This window comes from Neopsephotus bourkii, unplaced genomic scaffold (assembly GCF_033783945.1).
Source record: "Neopsephotus bourkii isolate Nb327-2 ecotype Australia unplaced genomic scaffold, CSIRO-AGI_Nbou_v1 NB_1707, whole genome shotgun sequence".
NCBI lineage: Eukaryota > Metazoa > Chordata > Aves > Psittaciformes > Psittacidae > Neopsephotus > Neopsephotus bourkii.
In genome coordinates this window covers 508,619-526,422 of record NW_026902181.1, presented here as the reverse complement: position 1 = coordinate 526,422, position 17,804 = coordinate 508,619, and the positions used below count along the sequence as shown (strand labels likewise).

Here is a 17,804-nt window from a genome sequence, read left to right as displayed (position 1 = left end):
CACATCAGAACTACAAAGTTTGATCTGCTTAATCAAAACAGCTTTCCTAATCTAATGCGTATTTTCTATGCATGTGCTATGAATGCCAAATATTTCTGTTATGGGCTCCTGCTATTTTGCAGAATTGACTATTAGCTTCAGTATAATGTAGGAAGTGTATCAGTTACATAATTTCTGCTTACCATGGCAACATCATCCAGTATGCTTTGTGGTGAGCTGTGAGCCATAACCTGAAAGAAACAAACAAAACCCTCAAATGTTTTTAGACTGAAGACTCTGGATAAACCATATAAACTCTCTGGACAAAACCCAGTTAATTCTCAAGGATTTTGTATGCTTTACACATGCAAAAAGTATTCACAGTTCACTAGTTCCCAATATTAGCCAGTGCAAAAATTAGTATTGAACTACATCAGATTCCATCATAATGAGTGCTAGTTTATGTCTATTTTCTGAGGAACAAGTTCCAGGAAGCCCAAAGTTTTAACAGGTCCTGTATTTGCTGGCTATCCTTGCATCTCTAGTTAAGCTCTCCTAATTTAACTAATAAGCTCCCCTTCCTTCAACAAGGAATTCCTAATAGAAGACAAAGGCAAAATTCTCCCTGTATCACTCTTCATAACATGCAGATGGAAAATTCAATCAAGGATTTCAATTTAGCCCCCTCCTAACCAAAACTGTCTTTCAATACCAGAAAACACTTTTTTTAAAATATATATATATATATATATATATATACACCCCCATATATATATACACACATATAAAAACTTAAGCTTGGAAAATATTCCATTTCTGCTTTTCACTTTTTACCAACCTCCTGTGCCACATAACTATCACTCTCATACAGTAGCCCTAAAAGACAAACTGAGAAAGTCATTACGAACGTGAGTACCATGAAATCTGAAAAGAGTTTTTGAAATTCCATGTTGATGAAAAGCCACAGAGCTGTTGTGGTAGACTAAAAAAGGCAAGTTATCAGAATTTAGTTTGTAACTTTATGGCAGAAGCTATGCACAGTTTAGTTTAAACAAGTCATGCAACAGCTGAAAGGTATAGCAGAATGACTTCTAATGATAACTCTAAAACCTTAGTATTTGCTTACTACTAAAGCAACAGCAGCATCTAAAGAATTTTTTAAGAAGCTAATCTGGTTGATCAAAAAATATATGTAAAAAGTCAAGATACTGGCTTGTTTCCCCTGAATTCAAATAAATCTTTTAAGCTAAAAAATGTTAATGGCCAATGAGAGATCAACTCTGAAATCTAACGATAAAACTATCAGTTAGAAGAGATGCTCTTTAACTGCTCATTTCTTTATCCAGTTGCAGATGTTTATGCAACAAGTAACAGAGAGCATCTACCATGTGTATATTGATCCCAAGAACACCAACTGTCTCTGATGACCATTACAGATTACAGAGAAACAAAGAACAGACTACCTTCAAATACAGATACTGCACCTTAAACACAGAGCAAACTCCAAACTTCACACAGGAAGTGGAAGATACTAACCTTAGAACAAACGAAGTCAACTAGCGTGGCTTCTTCTTCACCAATATATTCTATTATTTTCTTGTTGATCCATGGTCTAATTCGACGTTCCATTAATGTCTGGAAAAAAAAAGACAAACTCCATAATTTCCATAAACTGTCTTGAGACCATACTGACAGTCAGCTACAAGACCCAAACAATGATTTAGCAGAATTTTGCTATCAGTGAGATAACCCCTACTGATGTGGCATCTGTACTTCTGACAGCCAAACATGTTTGCACAGGACCTTTTCTGTCCCATTCCATTAAACTGCTAGACAATTTGCAGCAACAGTTCAGGAGAGACCAAACAAAAATAAGCAGGCATACTTCAGAATAATATACAGATAATCAATCAACTTACTGAATCCACAATTGACCAGTCAAGAGGATAAGCAAAGAGCTCTGGTTTGGCTGTGGGAATCTTCTCAATGAGACTCTTAATATGTTTGCGTTTTTCTTCTGTGTTGACACTGCCTTTGATATTGCTTTTATCTTCATCTCCATAATCCAGGGGAACAAGTTTCCTTTTACGGGGTACATCATCGCTGTCTTCATCATCAAATTTATTGAAAACACTATCCACAGCAAGCTTCTTCCTTTTTACAGCATTGGGCTGATTAGGACTATTGCAGGCACCTACAACCCAAAGGACAGAGTAACATATTTGTAAACTGTAACCAAAGTTCAGTTGCTCTTCACACATTTCTTGAGGAATATCATTTTATATTATAGAAATGCCTGTGAATGACTAGCATCAGTTTTTTAATGTCTTACAGTATGTTATAAAAACGGTGAAAGAGGTAAATATCTCAGAGTTCAATCAAGATGCTTGCAAAACAGGGTCTTCTTTCTTTGACCTGAAACCAATTAGCACCCTCACTGATGGAGGACGATAGCACAAGTTCAAACCTTAGCAGAGTTCAGAAGTAAAAGGTTGCAACAATTCTAGCTATAGGAAAAGCGTTAAATCAGCTGAATACCATGGTGACTCTCTTTATTCAAAATCTAACACAGTATGAGCTCACATTGCAGCCCCAGGGTAATGAAAAAAGATAATAAATGCATAAACATTCTGGAATACAAATATCCTTAGTTCTGCTGCTCAGAACAGAATTTTTATGAAAACACCATGAAATTCCTAGGTAATAATACTCTACACTCAAGTTCCAGTCACAACTGTCATCAATTCATTGTGCTACTCTCAGAGGAAGTTAACCTTACTTTCAGTTTTCTTCTTTCAAAAAGGTCTTTGTGAATAAACAGATCTAAGGCTTAAATCTAACATACATCAATGGAAGTATCAATGAGTTTTGAAAGATAAATCTAGAGATCTATTAAAGTGAAAAAGCATGGGGAAATAACTATTCCCAGCTCAGAGCATTACAAAAAAATGTCAGGCCTTGAGGTTGCCAAAACTTCCCTCCATTTTCCACTCCAGATTCTGGAACAAGAGAGATCTACAAAACGTATCTTCTGGATCACAGAAATAAAGTGCAGCATTTAGATAACAGCTTAATGCAAGTACCTAAAAAAATATATTTGAAAAACTGTCTGGCTACTCAGCTTAGTATTTTTTCCATTCTGATCCTACACAGAACATGAAAATGAAATATAAACTTGCCCAGTTTGAGGCTAAGTCCTATTTTGGGCCGATGCTCCTCTGGCTGCTGTTGATCAGGTGAATTTTCATGAGGGATAATAATGCCACAGGGAGACTCATCACCAGGTGTGTTAGGGGTTGCATTTCCACTAGCAGAAGAAACAGATGGAGCAGAACTGATGGGTCGTAAAGTTGGTTTAAGGCAGGGCTTTTGTTCAGGCTCCTCCTCTTCTTCCTCTGGCTCTTCTCTTTTTTCCTCTTTTTCTGTCTTTTCTTCCTCTTCCTCCTCAGACTCTGGTTCTTGTTTTATTTGTGGCTGCCTACGCCGCTCAGCCTCCTGCTCCATCTGCAATGAAACAGACAATTAGCAAAACCAGAAACTTTCTCAAAAACAGTACTGTTTGAAAGGAATCTAAAGATCCTCTATTTCCCAGAGAACTCTGTTAGTCAAGAACAAATATACGCAACTACTGCTATTATAGTTGGAAACAATGATTAATCAAACTTGTTTGCAAACTCCATCCAGACACAGATCTGGCAAATTATTCATTGTTTCCAGCATTCCTACTGCTTACCTGGACTTCTTTTTAAGAAAAAGTAAACAGAACAAATATTAACTATCAGATCTCTCATCTGACTTTGCTCAATACCACCAGAATACCAAGGGCTCTTTTTTTCCTGTCAGATCAGCAGCTACTTACCCTCTGGAGTTCTGCATCTGGATCTGGGTGTCCTTCTGCCAGAAGGCGCTGCCTAATTTCTTCCAATTCTTCTTTTTCCCTTTTCCTATCCCGTTCATCTGCTTCCATCTCTTTCTCCCTGTCTCGTAGCCTCTTCTGAAGAGCACTACCCCTACAAAAGATACAGATTTTGTACTCCAAAGAACATTCCAATGAGAACCTTGTACGACATGAAATAGCTGACACAGATGTTTCTTCCACTAAGTGAAAATCAGATTCATACAAACATTTGATGTCTAATTTTGTAACAGAAGAATCTAAGATACCGGTTCTCAACCTTCCTATACAGAATTTACCCCATCACTTAAAACAGATGGGGTACACAGTAGAGAATGGGACTGACAATCTTTGTAGAAAAAAAATCTAATTATTTGACATGTTTTGTCAAGAACCAATTCTGATGTTATTTTTATACAAATTTTAGTCAGTCCTATGCTGAAGAATCTTCCCCATCCTTTACAGAGTTAACGATCTTGTTCCTCACACAATTTACAGCTTCCTTATAGTGAATTTTTTAGAGAAGCATACTTGCTATCTTCTCCCTGCCCTCATTAGCTTATTCTGGTATTACACTGACCTCTGCTCTGCCTCATCCACAAGCTGAGGGCTGGGAAGGAGCAGCTACTCCCAAGCATTAACAAGTAGCATTAAGGAGCCTCCCTTTTCCCTCTGGTACTTATCAAGTGACACTGAAATAATTTAGGTAAGTATATAACCCTTACCTCACCACATAATCAGTCAAATATAAACTTCATAACACTCTGTGAACGACCCCACAGCTGTGTTAAAATGAACAATGAAGATTTCATTGCGACTAATCAATAGAAAGACGTACCTGTAGTATTTTGGATCATCTCTGTCATCATCATAATCTTCTAAGAATTCTTTTAACCGTTTGGCTTCTTTTGCCTGCAAGAAGTTGAAAAATAAGTAATGTTACAGAATAATTTCTCGTTTTCTTTCTAAGAGTTTAAAATTTAGTAGTATTATTAGTAAGCTTATTTTATATGTATTATGTTTCAAACTAAAAATAGAATTTTCCAAACAAAAAAATTGAAAGGTTTTAGAATTGCATTATGCTCCAGGGATTTCTCAACTTGGTATCATATGCTCAACAGCAGATGGTACATTCACTAGGTCCACTGGGATCATGGCTATGACCTGCACACTACAACTCTGTTATTAGCATTTCAAAGGTTTTTTAAATATACCCCCTCCTTTTTGTTACATCACAAAAGAAGAGGATCAAAGTTCCTGTTCTTCAAATTCCTAAGTCTGGTATTGGATATTTTAACGTGGCAGCTTAAGTGTGTTTCATCAGTGCCATTTTGTTTCAAGAGCCATGCTTTTTAAAAAAGAATTAATTATGCATAGAAACAAACCTAATGGCTACTTCTAGGATAAGCACTCTCGTGTTACTAATCCAAACCACGTGGCACAGTATCAATGCACAGGCCTAAAACTGAAGGGAAGGAGGAAGGGACTAGAAAAGGAGACATCTTCCCCCCCTCTGATAAAACAAGAGAAATAAAAACAAAGAAAATAAGCAGTCCTTTAAGGAGAATATAAATTAGGACATTCTAACTTGTCTATAAGCAATACTCTTAAAAGAACAGTAAGATATTTCAGTGCTAATGACTGAGAAACAGATTATGATTTCGGTTGTAAATTCAGCACAGAATTTCACACTGCTCTCTACAACTGCAATCCATAGCCAGCATCCAGGAGAATCATGAATAGAAAAATATTTTTGGGTCATTCTCAAACATTTATAGTGAAAAATTAGATTCCACATAAACCAATGTGTTTTCCATGGGGTTTGGGGTTTTCTTCCCCTTTTTCTTCCCTTTCCTGTGTATCTGCATATTCTGCCTTGAAATAATTCCCAATCCATCTCCTTTTTAGACTCTCTCGTATCTTCTCTCCTCCTCTAGGACAATTATAACATGAAACAGCACAACCACAATTTAAAATAAGTTTTGTGTTGAAGCATAAAGAAGTATGAGATTACATAAGCATCTATCTTCCAATAGTGGTTTGTTGTTTTTTTTTTAACAAAACTTCCAAGCGTTACATGGGTAACTGGTAATTTCACAACTAAGGAACTAAAGAGACATTTGCAAAACAGATAGATTAGGATATCATGTATTACAGAAGGTATGGGCACATGAGCAGGTTGGAAATAAAAGGACTGGTCTAGTTCTACCTGCACGACATAGAATAGTAAGCTTTGCTACAAATCTGACACAAATACAGGTTACAGATGTAATAGTGCATGATTATCAAACCCCAGTATTTTGCAGCTCATTCTTTTCCCTTCACAAGACCAAGCCACTAGACTTTGCTTTCTAGACTCTCAATTGCATTCCCAGTTAGACATTTCTGTTTAAAGTCTATTAACTTTGTTTTGTTTTGCATAAAAATATGCATGATGTTTATATAAAATGAGAGCTCTATCACTGTTCGTAGATAGTAGTAGAATGTCTCATTCTAAATGGGACCCAAAGAACAAGAAGGGAAAATTACAAGTATAAGCCTTACCATTTCCCTCCTCCTTTCTTCTTCCCTTTCAGCCTCTTTTTCATATTCTCGACTTTTCTTCCGTTCTCTGATTTCCCAGTTTTTAAGACGCTACAACAAAAGAAAAACCACTCCAACCTCAAGCACTTCAAGAACAGTATTACTACTCTGAAGTTAGTTTGGGTTATTGTTTAAAACCAACTACATTAAAATTAAGCAGATGGTTTATTTATAATTTAAAATGCCAGAATAAGAAGTCCAAAATTGTTGCAACTTACATATTCTGGCTTAGCTCATGGAGTCAAAGGATTAAAAATAAATTTAGGAAAAGAGAGGGAGAAAGAATGATGCATTTTACAGAAGAACACTTATTATCACCCCTCAGAAATAATTTTTTCTTAAGGAACCTTAAAATTCCCAACTTACCTCTTGATATGCAGCTTCCTTTTCACGCAGTTTCCTCTCTAGTTTTCGGCGCTCATAGGCATCTTCTTCATCCTCTTCACGATCTCTCTTCTTATCCTTCTCCCGTTCCCGTTCCCGCTCACGTTCTCTCTCCCGTTCCCGCTCACGTTCTCTCTCCCGTTCCCGTTCTCTTTCCCTTTCCCGTTCCCGTTCTCTTTCCCTGTCTCTGCTTTTTTCTCTGAGGGAAGGAAGTCCAAAGTTAACTACAAGAGCCTTCCTCTCCACTCAAATGATTTCACTTCAAATACATAACGCACTGCTTCTAGCACCTTACAAGTTATTCTCCTGCAATTGTACAAGATGAGTGGCAGATACAGCAATGAGCATAAATCAATACTTGTAATATACTCAAAATCCCATTTACCTAAAAGTAATTGAGCACCACCATTAGTGTTATCTACAGAAACTAATGGTGAGCACACTGCAGTTCTTATCAGACTGTGTTAGTAGTTCTCCAAAAATGACAGCTAAAACCCCCACAAATTAAGGGTATGCTTAAAAAAATCTTCCATGTTTACATGGCTTACAGGCAACAAGAACCCTACTGACAAGATAATTTAAAGTGAAACACCTATTTTTTTCCTATGGTGAAGAGGGCAAAAAGCAGTATCTAGAGCTTGACAGATTAGTCACAGTTTAAGACTGAAAGGAATCCCCTACTTTTATTAAAACACACACACACAAACCAAACACCCCCCCAAAAAACCCAAACAAATTCAAAAGCCTAAACAAAACGGTGAAAAAAACACCCACCCCTCTTCCCCCGTGACAGAAGAATGTACTTAACCTTAAAAATACCACACACATAAAAGAACCTCAAGTAGGAATAAAGCTACCTATGGTTGCAAGGCCAGGTTGGACAGGACTTTGAGCAACCTGGTCTAGTGGAAGGTGTCATTGCCCTTGGCAGGGGGTTGGAACCGGATGATCTTTAAGGTCCCTCCTAACCCAAACCATTCTATGATTTTATGAAAAAGATCTGACATAAAACCACTACCATAAAAACAGTCATGGTTGGGCAGCTGCTTACCGTATATTGCAGTCCTTGCATTCCTGTGCTATGAAGGCAATCAAGTATTCTTCCAATTTGTGTAAATACACTTTGTAAGATTTTAATTTCCTAGTTTTATTCTGATTTATAAAAAGGACCATTCTCTTGAATGGCAGCTGATCTGCTAAACTATACACACTTAGTAAACAGCACTGAAAAAACAAATAGCAACTCGAATGCATTTACCTTGATCTGCTACGGTCCTTGTTGCGATCGGAACTCCTTTCACGATCTCTGTCACGGTCTCGGTCACGGTCTCTGTCTCGGTCCTTAGTTCGGTCACGATCCCTATCTCGCTCTCGTTCACGCTCCCGTTCCTTCTCCTTCTCTCGTTCACGCTCCCTCTCTCTTTCACGCTCCCTCCTTTCTCGTTCACGCTCCCGTTCCCTTTCTCTTTCTCTGCGTTCTTTTTCAATTTCCTGTCTTTCTTTCTCCTTTTTGCCTTTTTCCTCCTCCAGTTTCTAAAAACCAACAAGAGAACTTTCATAGTTAATTTTGTAGTTATACGAACCGGATATTCCCGGCGCAACACACAAGGCAGGTAATGGAAATACCAAAACCGCCACTGATTTTAAAATATTAAATAGGGTTTGGTGGGTATTTTTTGGAACTCGTAAGTATGAAATCAAAATGCAGCAATCACAAGACTAAGTTTCGTGCAAAAGCATAGGTCTACACAGACCAGCAATCTCCAACCTTAGAGTAGGGCTGGCCTCATATTATAAGCTGACTGAACTGCACATTCACAGTGCACTGCAAGTCATGATTCAGGTGGGCCACAAATTCCATTGGCCCTATAAGCCACTTGGGTACAAGCAAAGCAAACTTCTAACTGATAAAATTAGTTCTGTTCAACTATGAAAATATATTTCAGTGGAATGCTTACTGGGACAGAGAGTTGTTTCCCAAGAAGACCTGGCAGACCAAAACCATCCTATATGAAAACTTGGGTAAAGAAATTTATCCACTTACACATGGTGCATGTGGTTAAACAGTGAAGAGGGCTGCAACCCTTCCCCTTTTCCCCTCCCTAAAAAAGTTCTAACAGTTCATTGGTAAGAACTGGACTCTGCTGAATGGAATCCTTAACTTCCACCACTGCAAGATGGAGAGAATTACAAAAAAGGTTGGAAATAGCTCTTTCGAAACACAGAAACTAAAGGGTTACCTGCTACAGTTCTACTAAAAATTGTACAAAATTGCCACTTTTTTCAATTAGAAACATTCTTATGACCAGAATTCCTATAAGACAATAGAAAATACATCAACAGAATGATAGATAAATCCATCCTTGGAAGCAATTGTTATGTGTTAACTTACAGATGCTGTGCTAGGACATGGACCGCCAACACTGGATTAACCTTGCCTATAAGCTATGTTTCTGGGAGGAAGAGCAAGTACACGGTTCACAAATATACCAAATAACAACCAAATACACCAAATTTCAACCTGATGGATGCCAGAATGCCACTTTTTTTGAACAAATATTAAGCAGAATAAACATGTATATCCCCTTTGGCTCCACGTTTACCATCACTGAAATGAAATTAAAAACTGGAACAATGAAACAGTATTTTCTCTGGTTTGTTTGTTTTGGGGTTGGTTTTTGTTTTCTTTTCTTTTAAACAAAGCATTTAAGACAACTTTAAAAAGCAATCTTACCTGGTAAGTATTCTTCTGCCACAGGCACAGGGACCAGAGAACCGACAAAGGATTACAGAAATAAAGCTAAATAACTAGTGATTAATGTATCCAGCGAAACTGCATTGCATTGATAGCACTACACAGGCAAACCAATGTTGGATACATTGAAATCACAAAAGAAAAAAGGGACTAAAAATGGTGGGAATTGGTAGAAAACTGATATGAGAAAACCCAAAACTTAAGATTCTACAATATACACTGAACTGAAACCTAATCTCTAAAGGACTGTATTTTACAGGAGCTTTACAGTGTTAAACCTCAGTACGGTCAGATGTTAAACTAGGTTGTCAACTTTCAAAAATCCAACTTACCTCAAATTTCATATACTTTTAAAGAAAAGTTTATATACTGAAGTGGTTGATACTTACAGGTTATCTTAGATGTTCCAATAGAAATTTCTTTGGTTGAACTCCTGCTTTTTTGCCACTCTCCGAAACTTTGTTTGCGATGAAATATCAAGAGAGTGTGTTTCTTTTTAACATATTCACACCAGGATAAATACATACACACAGAGACAAGTCTTGGTGTATTAAAATCCATTTTGTAGGTCCGCTTTCTTAAAATTCAATTGAAAAAAAAAACCCAAATTGGTCTATTTTATAATAAAAATCTGACCTCATCAACTTCTATCAGCCTACATAAGAAGATCTGAAAGGGTAATGGGATGGGAAAAGTACTAGATAAATTGAAGTAATGAACAGAAATGAACAGGTAGAAAAATTATAAATCTTACCTTAAGCTCTCTTCAGACTCGTCCGTGCTGTAAATGGACGCCCCCTGCAATGCTGATACCCTGACAGTCTGTGGTTATTGTTTTATATACTCATACCAAAAACATGCAAAGGTTCACTGTGCTCATTAGCCAGCTGCTAAAGATTCAACAGCCCCTTTTAAACATTATCCAATATACACAATTACTACTTTCAGTTGATTTTTAATGTTAAGAAATCCCAAATAGCCCCCCCAATAATACAGATTAAAGGCAGTAAAATGCCCAACAGCTTCTGAAACAATGAAGCACGTTTTTGTTTGTTTATTGGCTGTTGTTTGATTTTTTTCCAAAACATTACTTGCTTTCATCTTAGTATCAGTGACAACTTGGGGCTAGGAATCAAACACAATTCTACTGAAGTTTCACCACTGACCAGTTTCACATTCAATTGCTGAGCTTCTTCAGTTCATTTCTTATAGAATTTTTCCCCAGGTTTTTTTATCTCCAACAACTTCAGTCAGGAAAAAAAAAAACTGAATATGTGTACATACAACAATGTGTAGTCACTTGTGTTTACATTGATACAAATGCGTGAAACCATGGTACCATCCCCAGTGACTGCATGTGGTAAAGCTCAGTAACACGGCATACTTCATTCACCTTGCTGTACTTTCAACACTGATTTGGGGGTATTTTGAAATAAAAGCGTGCGCTCAAAAGAGGAGCTTGCTGGTAATTCCCTAGGCCAAGGATCATTCCAGTCTTGTGGGGAAAAGTAATACCAACTTTAAGCTAAACATTGAAATAAGAACATTACATGCATAGTTGTGCTTTACTATCCACAAGTATCATTTTCCAGAGCAGAAACATTCACAGATGCACTAGCATTAGTGGAAACTTCTGTAAGTGGGAACCCTGAGGTGGGACTTCATGTGCACCAATGTTTCCAAGCCAGTTACCCCTTTGCATATTTTTCTGAGGGGGCATCCATAAGTATAATAAAAAACAGAAGCTCATACTTACATCCTATTCCATGTTACTTTCCAAGCTGTGAGTTTCATCTTGCATTAGTCACCATATGATCTCTATCATAATGGTGGGGGTCAATGAATAGATTAGCTTTATGGGAATTTACAGTTCTTCCATGCATCTAAAGTTTGGTAAGTCTGGTAACCACTGACCTAATTTTAATCTTCCCCCACTCTTAACTTAGAACTATTAAAATAAAAGACTTAACTTTAATTCACGTTTCAACTCTTCATAAAATCTTGGATTATGTTACAAATCTACCTACAGAAACACACTCAAGTGTATGTCTTATACTGCAGCCCCATTTAGCCTTTAGCTATAAATATCTTGAATTAATGTATGTGTAGAAACTTTATTCAGGTTAAAAGTGAGAAGACTGCAAAATACTCAGTAGCACTCAAAGCCTTAGCATAAAGACGTCAAGGGCCACTTTAACGTGGTAGTTGTCTTTTTTTGACTTGTAAAGAACTACATGTATATTAAACCTAATACAAACATCATTTTAAGTGATATTGCAATGTACTGCTAAAATTTTTAATAGTGTTTTTTTGGATTTTGAAAAAGCCTAATTTGTATCAAGTGCAAAAACAAGAATACTACCTTGTGTGTGTCTCTGAATTTACTGATCTCTCTTGATATCAGGTCTCTTTTGTCTTCCTCCATTTCTATAGCATTTATATCCTCCTAAAAAACAAGGGGGACAGGAGGACAAGCATTAAGAGCCATCTGTACAGACACAGGAGAACAAGAGAAAAGCTGAAGGTTAGAAGTTTTCAACCAGTCTTGCAAGAGATAAACAAAGTCCTTCTGCAGTACCAAACCTGACAGGCTGATGTTAATGAGTGAAAAAAAATAAAAAATCAGATGGACAAGAGTCACAAATCTGGCAACTAGCAGTAAACATAGTCATTTTCAAAGCCTACAATGTAAACGAACCTTGGTGATGAGTGGATAAGGTATCAGTGGGGCCACTGGAAATCTGCGGAAAATCTGCGGAAAAATCCACGGAGATTTTTTTTTTTAAAAATAGATTGCACACTACTCTGAAAAACAACGTTTTGTATGTTTGCACTACAAAGCAATATTGTATTGCTGTGATCTCATTTCTTTGATTCAACAAAATTACAGAAGAACCTCGCTAATTCTCCCTCTCTGTACTACTTAAAATACATACTGAAGTCTCATATTAGTAAGACTTCACTGAATTACAAGTGTACTACAGGATATTAGTATGCTATGGTAGCAATATAAACAAGACTAAGCTGCACTTGCCAATATAAATGATCAGGGTATTTGCAGTGGGTATGTCTTGATTTTATTTACTCGCTAATTCGCAAATTTGGTAGATTGCACCTACTAACTAAGTTAGTGCGAATTAGCGAGGTTCCCCCGTGCTTGCAGTTGAAAACCAGATTCCACTCACTCTCAGCTCCCCACACACATTTTCAACTTTCCCCACATCAGTCATGCCTTCATCCAGAACTAACAGACTCTGCTAACACCAGCGGGAGTCTTCACACCAAGCTCTACAAGGGACAACAACCCCAAAGCTGGTGAGTTTCCCAAACCCACCCCCACAACATATCTGTACCCACCTTCACCCCACCCTCCACAGTCCTTCTCTCCCCTCTCCTTTAAGGACAAGAGAGCAATGAGCTAGGACCATCCTCTTCACTCCCACCTGTATCCACCCAGGCCAAAGATGGCAATTTCCAAGTTTCTTTTCCTCCTTCCCATCATGGGATGATGATGGGGTGTAATTTCAACCCAAAAGTGCTATATACTTAAAAAGACCAAGTAGACTTACACATCCACTTGACTAGCTCAGATAGGTTAAATTCTACGTCATACAGAGCTAACAGTACATCCCTCTGTCCCAGGGACATACTCAGAACCCAGCTCTTCCAAGACTGCAATGGTTTGTTACAATGTTAACTACCTGGCATTACTCATGGCCATATATATATATACATATATATCTGTACATCTGTACCCACAGGACAATACACATTGTAACAAGGCTTGTAACCAATACAATACAGCTGACAGCATTAAACAGTGACTCATTTGTAAATTCTCATCCAAGAAAGCATCTCCTCCCAAAGGGAGGAAAAGGAAAGATTAAGCTCATCACTCTTATACCTCAAGTCAGCCATAGCTAACAATGCTGTAGGGAAGATATACTTGCTCCCTGAGGGAGATGTTGCTTCTTGCACCAAATTTAAACTCCATAAGCAATTGAAACTGCATTATTGCCTTGGAATAGGTACTTTGCAGAAGACTTAAGTAGGTAAAAATCTTGGTCAAACAGTTTTCCAATCTCTTTCGTATTAGGTGCAGAATGGTAGGTATGAAAGCCCATTTTCCCATGGTTAGAAACTTGGCTGGAAAGGCTACGTTTGAGTTTGCTCATTCTTATTCACCCTTCTCCAATATGCTTTAATCCATAAAAAGGTCATACACAGAACCAGGTCTAAATCAGAACATTTGTTCCTGCTTACCAGAGATTTTTTGCATTATACAATATGTGAAAACCAACTGATCAAATCTAGCCACATTAAAACATGTGTGTAAAAGAGATTTCGTTAAGGCAGGAAGATTACAATATGCCTTTCATCCCTGAAGGACCCCTCCAAGGTTTGTGATGTATACATATATACAGCTAATGAAGCACTTCCACATCTGGGGAAGACAGCTGCAACCAGCTAGATCAAGGTACACTACAAGAATGGATACTTTAAGCAGAGAGAAGAATTTTGTCAAAAACTACCAGAGCAAATTCCTGCCATTACCAAAGTGCCCTGGCATCTTTCAATAGAAATGGATGGTGCGCAGGAACTCTTTACAGTTGTTACTTAAGTTCTCATCTGAAAAACCCTACATACTAAAGTGCATTAAACTTGATATTTCCACCTTCAGAGGATGAAAGGTTGGTTCAATCCTGCTCAGATTCAAGCCTCTTGTTCCAAGAAGTCTAGGTGCTTAGATGCCTAAACCATCCTGAAGGGATGGCATCTATAACTGACTAGCTTTCTGCTTATAAAAAAAAAAAATAAAAAAATGAAACTGCTGCTGACATCAATGCTTGTTGATTTGTTTTCTCACCAGAAGTTTAGGTTTAAAGTATTTGCAAAAGGTTTGGCCATTATATAAGGGTGAGTTGAAGAAAAAAAAATATCTGTTTTGTCCAAAATCAAAACACATACGTCCTCCTTCTTTTCCTTTTTCTTCTTCCTGGGGTGAGAGTCAGATTCCTGGGAGGGGGCATTGAGCTCGCTGGAATATTCTCGTATTAAGACTTCAATGGCCCCTTTAATTATCTGATCTCTTCTCTTTGTTTCCTCATCCAGTGCATCGTCGTCATCAGTTGTCGTCTCTGGTCTGGCGTTCTAAGAGAAACGGCAAAGTAACAAGAATCAATAAATTGAGAAAATTATTAGTTTTATTTCAGAAGTCCACCTTTGATCACCACATTCATGCCCCTACAGCATTTAAAAAACAAAACCAAACCACAACACACAAAACCAAAAAAAAAAACAAAAATCCACAAAAACCAAGCCACCTACAAGTAGCTATCAACTGCATGATTTTAGTCACATCTTTTCACGCTGGCAGTACCATAGGGACCACACATGGAATGGCTGCAGACAGCAAGTGTAGGACTGCATAATAGAATAGAACAGATATTGATGATTAAGGTGGCAGACAGAAAAAAAGAGAAAGTGCACACTCGCTCACAGGTGGGCAATCACTATAGTCCAGCTCTTGGTCAAGAGTTTCTGCCTTGCATCCTCCAGAACTTTAAGTCATTTCAACAGCAGTTCCTCAAAGTCTTCTACTTAAGTGCCGTGCAATACAAATGTTTACCTATAACTTTCAAGCTGCAACTTATCATGGTAGAACTGCATTAAAGAAACATCGTTAGGGAAAACATTCCTTGCACTGCAAGCATTTTCTTATTACTGCTGATCAATTACTTCGTAGTTCCTAATCATTTTGTCGCTTTCCACCTCGCAGGGAACACACCCAAAGTACATTTCACTAAATGTTACATGGAAGGATAGAGCAATGATCTGCAGACTGCACAAGGCAGCCCACCTCCTATCCCTTGAACTTTTTAGAAAAATGGAACCTCACCTGAGAATCCAGCTGGGTATCCCGTCAAGCGATAGGTGGTGGGTAGAGTGGGGGAGAGGGAAGGGTCTGATGGAGCAGCAGCTAAGAATGAGGGGGAAGGGAGGATTCAGTTGGAGCTGAAGAGGCTGCCAGGCCAAAGAGGAGCAGGCTGAAAAGAGCTAGAAGGCAGTGACAGGGAGTGGTATTGAAGAGGTCCAGGGAGAAGAAGTGATCAGGGAGAGGAGCTAATTAGATACAGGTTTGCTTGGTGTGTCTCTGAAATACTGTGTTGTGGTGTGCACATTTGATTTCTTAATAACAAAAATATTAAAAGAAAAAAGTTGCAACTTTTGAATTTGAATGGCACCAGCACACCAATAATGGTTATAAAAGGAATCACAAGCAGTATGATTACAGTTCCTTCGCAATTCACAGCCTTTCTTTGCACCACCACAAACAAAAAAATTGCAGCCAATCTCACCCTACAGTTCAACAGAATTGGAACATGCTGTTGTCTTCGCCAAAGTCACAAACAGTACCCTCTGCTTTATTACAATCAATCCCCAAAGACTGCCTGTAACCCAAAGGAGTTCACAGAAAAAATTCATGAGAGATGTACAAGAACTCCACTGATACGTTAGATTTATTCCTAGCACCAGCTGTGAGGCACAGTATTACAAGTATTACAAGTGATGCCAATGGGAAAGAAGGAAGCATAGAAGGGAAGGGGCAGTCAAATCAAACCCTTACCTAGGTTAACAGCTAGTATATTATGCCTTTCAAAACCCATGAAGTTAGCACTCTGCTTTATTGAGCCACTGCATTTAATCCCACACAGTGAGTACACAGCAAAAAAAATGTGTCAAGTACTCCAAGTCATCATAATGCCTCTAGTTCCCGTTAAATAAAATTAAAAAACAAAAAAACATGTGTTCCCACTGTATTTTACATGCTTTTAAGAAAAATTCCAATTTAACTTGCTATCATGTGATTAGTATTTCTAATTTTCTGAACAAGAGCTTCTTCTCACTTTCATTTTACAGAAAAATAATTGTTTTAAATACTGCAAGATGGATGCAGAACTTCAAAATAGTTAGAGACCAAACCAAACATCTTGATTGTGGTGTGAAATATATTATTTTAGCAAAGAAATAGGTAACATTCATTTTAATGCAAGTTTGTCCGTTAAGTAACTTTGTATCTCACCAGAACACAACATATCAAGTATCTACAATTATTCCAGAAGATTAAGGAATGGTACAAAATCAATTTCCCCATCTACTAAATATCTGCAAAGCTGCTCGCTACCTGGTAACTGCATCATCTACTGAATGATCTACTTCTTTTCATTAATATGTTCTAGAAGATCATCAGTGGAGGGGAAAGAAATTCCAAGTCTCCTTAGATGTCTTAGTTTACAGACTCTGACAAGGTAACAATTACTTCTAGAGTTTATACATTTTAAAGAGTTTCTAAACAAAAATGAAGGAACAGAATCATGAGGTATAGCACGTATTACTACCCTTTCAAATGAAGTACACAATTCTAGAGATTCAGTTTAAGGTATCTAGCTTACAGGTAAGTTCCAATGCTGGTGAATTAAGAGCTTACACTTCACTGCCTTTCAACGTATCTTCAGTCTCATTAATGTGACTCTGGCAAAATACTAAAATGAATTAGGGGCAGAGACAAGAATAGAAACTATGCGGCACACTCACAATCTGATGTGGCAAGTATGTTATATTGCTTTCCTGCCAAAATAACAAGTCACACATTAGATACGTACCCCATTTGAAGCTTTTTTCTTTGCTTTCCATTCATCTAGCTGAGCCTTTGTCTTTGCATCAACTTTGACCAGCAGCTTCTTCTCTCCAATCTGGAGGTCGTGGAGTAGTCTCAGGGCCCGTAGTGTGGATTCTGGCTCTTTGTACTCACAAAATCCAAAGGCTGAAAATAGATGATTGAAATTAAAAGTGTTAAAGCTCTTCACATAATATATTTTCTGTAAAAAAATGTTATCAGTAAACTTGGAATACAGGCACTTCTTTTTTTAAAACCAGGAGTACATATCATAAAAAGACAGAAAGATCATTCACTACATTAGACTTCAATATAACTAACAGCCCATAAGGTAAAAGCAATACCTGTATTGTAGATACCCCAATCCCTGGAAACATCCAAAGTCAGGTTGGCTCTGAGCAACCCAATCTAGTAGAAAACGCCCCTGCTCACTGCAGCAGGTGTCAGATTAGATGTCCTTTAAAGGCTGCTTCCAACCCAACCTATTCTACGATTGCCTCCATTGAGCTTTTGACATGTCTGTCTTAACT

The 17,804-nt window shown here is 37.8% G+C and overlaps 1 protein-coding gene across 2 annotated transcripts in view; it reads right to left on the bottom strand.

The window, feature by feature from the left end:
• Nucleotides 1-17,804, bottom strand: part of RBM25 (RNA binding motif protein 25) — a 29,639-nt gene that overhangs the window by 1,626 nt on the left and 10,209 nt on the right. Inside the window, exons 6-18 of one of the 2 annotated variants that reach the window (XM_061376356.1) lie at nucleotides 17,261-17,421; nucleotides 14,565-14,747; nucleotides 12,295-12,348; nucleotides 11,959-12,042; nucleotides 8,100-8,374; nucleotides 6,824-7,040; nucleotides 6,419-6,508; nucleotides 4,713-4,786; nucleotides 3,839-3,989; nucleotides 3,159-3,483; nucleotides 1,899-2,173; nucleotides 1,516-1,614; nucleotides 183-230 (exon numbers count right to left, since the gene is read on the bottom strand). In XM_061376356.1, the coding sequence (XP_061232340.1) occupies nucleotides 183-230; nucleotides 1,516-1,614; nucleotides 1,899-2,173; nucleotides 3,159-3,483; nucleotides 3,839-3,989; nucleotides 4,713-4,786; nucleotides 6,419-6,508; nucleotides 6,824-7,040; nucleotides 8,100-8,374; nucleotides 11,959-12,042; nucleotides 12,295-12,348; nucleotides 14,565-14,747; nucleotides 17,261-17,421 (2,036 nt within the window). The remainder of the gene's footprint in view (nucleotides 1-182; nucleotides 231-1,515; nucleotides 1,615-1,898; nucleotides 2,174-3,158; nucleotides 3,484-3,838; nucleotides 3,990-4,712; nucleotides 4,787-6,418; nucleotides 6,509-6,823; nucleotides 7,041-8,099; nucleotides 8,375-11,958; nucleotides 12,043-12,294; nucleotides 12,349-14,564; nucleotides 14,748-17,260; nucleotides 17,422-17,804) is intronic. The other variant, XM_061376357.1, reaches the window with a different exon arrangement.